The sequence below is a fragment of the Octopus bimaculoides genome, chromosome 2 (genome assembly GCF_001194135.2).
Source record: "Octopus bimaculoides isolate UCB-OBI-ISO-001 chromosome 2, ASM119413v2, whole genome shotgun sequence".
Classification (NCBI taxonomy): Eukaryota; Metazoa; Mollusca; class Cephalopoda; order Octopoda; family Octopodidae; genus Octopus; species Octopus bimaculoides.
In genome coordinates, this window is record NC_068982.1 from 152,514,412 (window position 1) to 152,523,444 (window position 9,033).

At 35.7% G+C, this 9,033-nt stretch overlaps 1 protein-coding gene across 3 annotated transcripts in view; it reads right to left on the minus strand.

The window, feature by feature from the left end:
• Positions 1–9,033, minus strand: part of LOC106870474 (putative carbonic anhydrase-like protein 1) — a 497,991-nt gene that overhangs the window by 43,571 nt on the left and 445,387 nt on the right. For all 3 annotated transcript variants that reach the window (XM_014916580.2, XM_052965675.1, XM_052965676.1), the window contains exon 6: positions 7,584–7,650. In XM_014916580.2, the coding sequence (XP_014772066.1) occupies positions 7,584–7,650 (67 nt within the window). The remainder of the gene's footprint in view (positions 1–7,583; positions 7,651–9,033) is intronic.

Below are 9,033 nucleotides of genomic sequence, written 5' to 3' on the forward strand. Positions count from 1 at the left end.
TGTGTGTGTGTGTGTGTGTGTGTGTGTGTTCGTATACATCTCTACATATACCTCCAGTAATGCTAGGTATAGCATAAAAGGCTAATTCTGCAATAATTTTATGTATTCAGGAAATGAAACGCAGGTTCTTGTAGCTGTTGCGTACTATTTCAGCTGTACTGGTCTTCTGTGTTTCTCTTTTAGCTTCCATCATGAGCAATAACAGATTTTCTTCCCTAAAGCCTCTCACTTTGGCATAAAAAAAACTCTACATATTTTTTCTAAATCCTCCTACTCCTTCCTCTTCACTCATTCAGATATTCACCTCTCTAAGATTAGTGGTTCCCGTCAGATCGCACCATATCAGTGAGCGCTCATGTGTATATCTACCCGTCTGTCTCTAACTTATACAGTATCAACCCTAGTGTTCTCCACAGACGGGGTTTTGATTCCATCCGCCAAATTTCGCGCTATACATAAACTATCTACTTTTAATCACATAAGTAGCTGACATCTTCATTCGTCTCTAAAGCTCTGTACTGAGGCGTCATTGATATGCAACTTAGATATCTTATAACAAATCTTCACTGTTGCCATGATTAAAGATCTCAAATACAGCTTCCAACGGAGTTATATCAATCAACATAACAACACTACACAATCACAGCACATATCAAAAACAACTGTGCTGAAATCCTGGAGACTTCCTCTACGTTCCCTTTCAGACCTGAAAAATACATCAGATCGCGTCAAATACCAATGTTCTGCAAAGATCAGGTGAGATCCATATCTCTGTGACGTATTGCTCTTTCACACACGGTCAATCTATGCAGCACTCATTGAAAGTACATTTGACTGATTAGTATAAAGTTACTTACAAACAATCACAAAACTTAGTATGAAAACCTGAACAGAAGCTAAAACTAAAACAAAAGTAATAAAAGAAATATGCAGACACTTACAAACATATACATTCACTCATATGTATAGACAAATAACTACACCCCAGTTATAACTTCACACAAATATTCAAATACCTATTCATATCGTTCAAAAGGAAGACAACTAATTGCAGAAAGAGAACATTGAACAAGGTGAAAGACTACAACTACAACTACTGCCTGTATTTTTAATTGGCAGAATGACTCTAGGACAATATAACAATAATACATATGTAAGTATGTATGTATGTATGTATGTATGTATGCATGCATGTATGTATGTATGTATGTATGTATGTATGTATGTATGTATGTATGTATGTATGTGTGGAGGCGCAATGGCCTAGTGCTTAGGGCAGCGGACACGCGGTCATAGGATCGCGGTTTCGATTCCCAGACCGGGCGTTGTGAGTGTTTATTGAGTGAAAACACCTAAAGCTCCACAAGGCTCCGGCAGGGGATGGTGGCGAACCCTGCTGTACTCTTTCACCACAACTTTCTCTCACTCTTACTTCCTGTTTCTGCTGTGCCTGTAATTCAAAGGGTTAGCCTTGTCACACTGTGCCACGCTGAATATTCCCGAGAACTACATTAAGGGTACACGTGTCTGTGGAGTGCCCAGTCACTTTCACGTTAATTTCACGAGCAAGCTGTTCCGTTGATCGGATCAACTGGAACCCTCGTCATCGAAAGCGACGGTGTGCCAACATATGTATGTATGTATGTATGTATGTATGTATGTATGTATGTATGTATGTATGTATGTATGTATACACACATACATATACATATATGTACATATGCATAGATGTGTATATATATGTGTATGAATGCACACACACTCATATTGTATTAGAAAAGTGGAGTAGAACCCATTGATATAAGAAACAAGCTGCAGTAAATTGCAGATTATAGGATAAGATAGAGAATAGATTCAAAATGCAAATATTGAAGATGTTTCTCGACTATTTTCTCCATCATAGAATGAGGGTTTGACAAAATACAATGGACACATCCTATTCGAATCTCATTACATACGTGTAGGTATTTTAGCAACTGTTTTCAGGGAAGCGGTGCATTGGAGAGAGTCAACATGTTTGCTTACACGGAACCCCTGCTACAACTTTTGTGATGACAGGTGAAATGCTACGAAAAGCTGATTAACGGTAGTTAATTAAGTACATATGTCAGTGTCAAATCACCAGGCTTATATGGTCTTATCTATGAGCTTTAGTGATACATGCCAAGTATGTGCCCAGCTGTGAACATAACTATTTTATTATCTGATATAGTTCATTAAAAATTGCACATGTTTGTAGAGTAACTATTCCTCTACATAAAGATAGTATTCTCCATCACAAGCGAGGCATTTAAAACATCGTTTAACCCAACTCTTGAATCCTCTTTGAAAAAATTTTAGGTATCTGCTGTTGTATTCATTCTTTCAGAGTTACTTTTATATTATCAAATTATTGTTTCTAGAAAGTGTCCTTCTTTGGATCGAACAGGCAGGAATCAGAAGGCGCTGGATCCAAGCTCTACGGGGGATGGGGCAATTATTGACAGCACAATTTGCTGAATGCCTGATTTGTTGTCAAAGATATGAGAAGTTGCACGTCATCTTAGTGAATGTGGATAGTTTTCAAATCTTATTCGGACTCTTCCCCCACCAATGCTTTCTCTAAGCTTTTTTAGTGTCTCAATGTACCACTCACTCTTGTCGGTATAACCATGTTTCAGAAAATCAAGGAAAATGACCTCTAAAACGGTTACCATCAGTTTCTGTGCCGATTGCTAACTCTTGAATTTAGGTTTCAGAGAAAAGGTATGTCAACCATTCCATAGACTGTAACTTCGTCCTCGCATCACAAAGATACGCTCACGTTTCATCATCTGTCACCAGGTCGGAAAACCTTGTCTTCATTTATTTCGAACGCTTCATTTATTTCAAAATCAGAGCGGATTTCGTGTGTCAAATCATGTGTTTCTTCTTCAAATAGTGTGTCAACTGCTGAGGTACACTCTTGACACACAATTTTCAATACCCAAAGTCTTCGAACATCTTCCATAACGCTTTATGACCATAGCCCAGGTGTGGAGCAAGCTTACAGATTTTGACTCGTCTTTCCAATTTGTCTACTCGCTGGCGATTTGTGTCAGTAGACATAGTTGATTGTCTCCTGCTGCCTGGTTTGTTTTCAGTGTTAGTTGCCCCTTATTAAAAATGCTTCATTTTGCCAATGTCATCTCCATAACGAAACTGTAACCTATTTATGGATAGCGGAAGGACTGTGCTCTCCTTCGACAATGACGGCACGTTGCTTGAACCCGTCATATATACCTGTAATGAAGAACAGGAAGTATTATTATAGAGATTGAGTTACTCAAACTCTCAAAGCCTGCATGCAATTTGAGCTCTTGCGCCAATTCTTAAAAAGACATGCGTTCTTTTGCATTACTTTCGGTATATTGTCTTAACAAGTCCTTTATTGTTTTGAGATCATGGAATGTGATTAAAGAGATATTTGGTTGCTCTTCCCAAATGATGGAATAAGCACGTAGTGATTCCTTCGCTGGACTTTACATAAATATGTGATTAGATTAAGTAAATAAATTACGAAGAAATATAAATAATACCTTAGCTCTAGACTGGAATCCAACTCTTCTTCACATTTGTTAAATACCAGCATTGCACATAAGTCATAATTTGTAATCAATCAACTCCATTTATGTTTCGGCTGACTAATATTTTGATTAGTGTCTGGACGTGTCATATTCCCTTATTACATACTGCTACACTAATTTTAAGTTTCAGAAAATCTGTCAAACATAACCAATGTTTTGTTTATTTTAGTAACGTCCAAAAACTGTACAAAACTTATCTCGTTATTCAAGTCATAAACGTATAGTTGCATGGCTTGCTATACATAGCAGCCAAAATCCCGTTAAATCATGCCCTGCTATCTTAAAAATTATAACTTAGACAATATTTAGATAGTACAGCATTTGATATATGATATCTGAAAGAAAATAAAATTAATAAAGCGAATTGTCACGATTGGAATACTTTTGATCAAAATCTACTAAATCGGAGCCGATTCGGGGCTAAACATTACAATAACTAACGGATTAACTGTCGAAAACTGACGTCGGTTTATTTCACAAGCCCTTCGGCATAACCACATTATAGTGAGGTAACATGTTACGGGAACATTTGGTCAAATGTTTGGAATGCACAAACTTTTAGAATTACATTCGCAATTGAGAATTCAGTAAGCTGTGGTAGATAATCGATTTTGATGCAAGTTATTCATCTCCTTTCAACAATTAACGTAACTGGAAATTTTCAGCTATATTCGTAAATAATACAACGATAACTTCACCTGATACATCAGAAAACAACACTCTATCTGTTATATTGAGGGGCCATAATCGCTTGAAAAATTTATTCCATCCAATTGGTATATCACCAAATCATTTAAAGATTTTGATTTCATCTCACATTGCAGTCGATATTCATTTGAAAAGTAAATTATAGAAATAAATGTATTTGACATGTGTACATACACATACATATTCCATCCATCCATCCATCCATCCATCCATCCATCCATCCATCCATCCATCCATCCATCCATCCATCCATCCATCAATGCAAACTGACATTAACAACTGACATGCATGCATTGAAGATCATCTAAAATTGCTTTTGAACGTTTTCCTCTAAGTTTAGGCCAACCTACCTGTATTTTTCCTTCAACAGAAACACTTTTTTTGCCATTTTTCGGATAGGATTACATCTCACAACGAGTGATTTTGCTTTTACGATCATGGCTGACATTAATAACAACACCGATATCAATACCAGCAGTTCTGCCAACATCAGCAATTTTATCAAGTCTTCGAACTATCTAAGGTGACGTTATTCTCACTTTACTTGGTCGTTTCATTTAAATCAAGATCTATTATGTTCTTAGGAAAAGATTTCTTTGATGGCCATATCAAGCGAATAAAAAAATAATGGGACAAAGCTTCGCTCAGACTTAAACTTCTTCGACAACGAGCATTTATCTTTATCCGAAAAATGACTGACTTATATAACAATTGAGATCGCAACTCTTATGATGCTTGTTGATTTTCTAAACACATTCAAAAGTGCCCAAATCAACTATAGGAGACCGATAAAAATGTAAGCAAACTACTGCTGCTATCATTCAACTCTCAAGTATCTCCGTATGGAACTGGTCCGTCAGAGGTGATAGTGGAATATACACTCTTTTAAAGCGTTTTAAAACTTCAGTTAGAAAAGTCATCCCACAAGTAACGGAGAGCGATTGCATATGCTGTTAGAAAAACTTCAGCAACAATATTTCAAGGAGACAACCTGCTTTAATTTCTGTTTATTTTGGCATTAAATCCGTTGTCATTTCCTACTCCACAAATCCTTTGGTTATGTATGCAGTCTGCAACAGTATGCTGCACCAATATAACTCATAATTTCTGTGTAGACGAATTTATATTGTAAATCTTATAAATATCGAGAAACTTGGATTTAGTGACATTTTCAGTGAATATTGCATTGGAACGTGTCAGAAAATTTTGGTATTTGATAACTGAACACAGAATAACTGTCTTCCAGATCCAGATCTTTGCATCAGTAGTCTCTCTGTATCCTCTGTTCTGCCTAACGTATAGTTCTTGACGAAAATATGTGAACAACTTTAGAATGATCAAAAAATATTACACCGCACTTTAAAGGTATGGTGGTCGGACCTTTCCACGTACAACAATACGATAACTGACAATGCATTTGCAGTAGTAACACCTGGAAAGAGAAACAAGACGAATACCTTCTGCTCATCAGCTTGACTGATCTATAGAGAGAATGTTCCCCATAGATATTAAACCACATAAGATCCCGATATTAGTTGGAAGTTTCCACAGAAACAATTGTATTGACAGGATTTTTCTCAGAAGGAAAGAGCAAGAAACTTAGGATCGATGCAGACAACCTTTGAGTGTGAGATGGTATCACTCAGAAAACCTATGATAAAATACGGCTCTACAAAACTTTACATCAACCGAGCACTCCAAAGTGATCAGAAATAAATATCTTATGAGTGGTCAGTGAATTCAAAAATACTCACTTTTCGACTATACCCCATGCGATCCCTAAATTACGTGACATGTGTACCATGACAAAAACCCGCAAGAAAGACAATCTACACATCAATACAGGTTATGCATTTGTATATTTCATGTAAACCTGACGATGATACTAATGGTTACACGAGGAGTATCCTCTCATAAACTTATAATCGTTATATCGCGCCACATTTCGAAGATTGTGCATTTTCAGGACAAAAGAGGCAGTCAAACCCTTAAACTTACAAGGTGCGGCCAAGACATCGATTATGTCACATTTCTGGAGAATATATTACTACCAGCAGCTACTTGTAATATTGATAAAACGATAAACGATGCCACCCGGAATGCCGATGCTAAAGAGTAATTTGACAAATATATTAAAAAACAAAAAAAAAAAAAACTTCAATACCTGGCCACTTATTTTCAGAAGAGACCGGGAAAGAAGTGGACCCATACTTCTCCAAACGGTTTCAAAGCTTAGCTTGCCACACCTGTGAAGCATACAACACTTTCTTTGGTGTATCATCTGACCATCTCGTGGTAACATCTAAACTTCATAGCACTTCCATAACCTTATAAGCACATCCATAAGTGGTACTATCTCCGGACGAATATTGCAGTAAATTTGCCTTTCACGATGTATTTGCATTAAGTATGATATACAGATGGTTATTTAAATTTAATACTGCTTCGTTTGCATATATTTTTACTCAGTCATGTGGCTATTTGCAACACCAGTGATTGTTTATTTATTGTTTTCCTATCTTTTTATATTGGCAGGGATAAATTTGTCTTAGTATGCGGTTGGCTGTAAATACATGCTATGATTAAATGAGATAAATAAGCAAATCATTCAGTGTTCAATGTAGTGTATCGCGAAATTTCTCATGTAAAATGCATGTCCAAGTACAATGTTGCACACACTGAAGAATTCATAATAAGGGATGAACAGAGTAAAATGTGTATATGTGTGAGCCAAACAGAGATTAAAGAGACAATGTGTTAAACTGGTTATTTACTGATGCTTCATATGCACAAAGCTTTAGCCTCAAGCCAACAGAAAAATAATATAAAGCATAGGAATATGAAAGATCAAGTTGCATCTAACTACAATTCCATAATTTCAACGACAAATATAAACCGTCACTCAGTTCCAACCTTATTTGAAAATATTTGAGATAAATTCAAATTACGATAAACGTAAAGAAACAAACGAAGTTTGTTTTTAGAAGCGTTGAGATGTCTTAGAAAGTTAAAGAAGTGATTTTAAATTCTCAATTGCAGGATAATGCTAATAACATAGCATGAATAGGATAAATTACCCCTATTTTGCAGAAAAAAGTGTAGGCGGTAAGCTATGAGACACGAGATAAGAGATTTGAGATAAGTCATTGATCTGAGGATAACTTCCTAGGTGGAGCCCCAGAAAAACGTTACGGGAGCTGCCTCTCCTGTTCTTACTAAATCATAAAAAAAACATATGCATTCAGAAAATATTTGAATGGTTCTACTTACCTTTAAAACGAATATTTTCAAACTCTTTTCCTATCACATCAAATTCATTTCCCGTCTTTTCACTAAGCTGGCAAAAAATAAGAGAAATATGAAACAAAACTTGATCTTTTTCGAAAGCAAATGAAAGGCAAATAGGATATCACAGGCATTTATATATTTCTATAAAAATCCTAATATTTAGAAGTACAAAATTTCACGAGTATTTATGTATCCATGCCAAATCGATTATTCATGTAAGCAGAGTATTTTCAAGGCGAAATGTAACCTGGCCTAAAAATAAAGTTACATGAAAAATTAACTATTTGAGACAGTTGCTTAACTGTAGTTATAAAGTTCTAATAAAGAAAAAAAAAAAAACATGTTTTTAAAGAATTGTGTAAATTGTACAATGCTTTTTTGTGTGCAGCATATTTTCAGTCAGTAGGGAGCTTAAAGATATAAAGTGCGAAGAAACACCAGTGTCTTAAAGAAAGTAATGTTTGGATTCTGACGGAAAATACTTGCAGATAAGAAACTAGAAAGAACGGTGGTCTTTTTTGTCGCCTTGAATACTATTGAACTGGTACATACATGTAATTCATTACATAGGTACACATATATGAGTACCTATGTACACATAGGTATACATGTTTGTGTGTATGTGTGTGTGTGTGTGTGTGTATGTGTGTGTGTATATGTGTGTGTGTGTGTGTGTGTGTGTACGTGTGTGATAATGTATATGTATACACACACACATATAAATATTTATGTATTGTATGTAGATATATATGGATATGTGTATAAATATATATATATGCACATATACATATATAAATATGTATGTATATCTATACACATACATATTCATAAGTATATATCTGTGTGAATGTTAATATACTTACATGTATCTCAGTTATACAGAATGTAGATAGGTGTATCTTCGTGCAGTCACACATACTCATTCGAATTCCGGTTGTGTGTGTGTGTTTCAGTATGTGTGTGTGCCTGTATGTGTGTATGCGTGTGTGTATGTGTGTATATGAGTGTGTGTGTCTGTGTATGTGTGTGTGTGTGTGTGTGTCTGTGTATGTGTGTGTGTCTGTGTATGTGTGTGTGTCTGTGTGTGTGTCTGTGTGTGTGCATGCAATTATATACATTTTGCATATCTCGTATACATGACCCTTATTATCTTACCTTATATTACACCATTTTATTTTTTCCTTCTCATTTCCAGTTTGCTCATTTATATTTTGGGAAAAATAATGCAGACATCATCGTCTTAGATTTCCTACCATTCTATGTAGTAATTTCACTTATTTACCTATACACAGTTCTAAATTATTTATGTCGCGCGAAATCTTGCCAATGCAACTCCAAACTCACAGTCACCATCTATTTATGCCGAATAAATTATTTACTGCAGTTCCTGTAATGAGTCCTTTTCGCGAGGACTTAACACGCTGCTTTATAT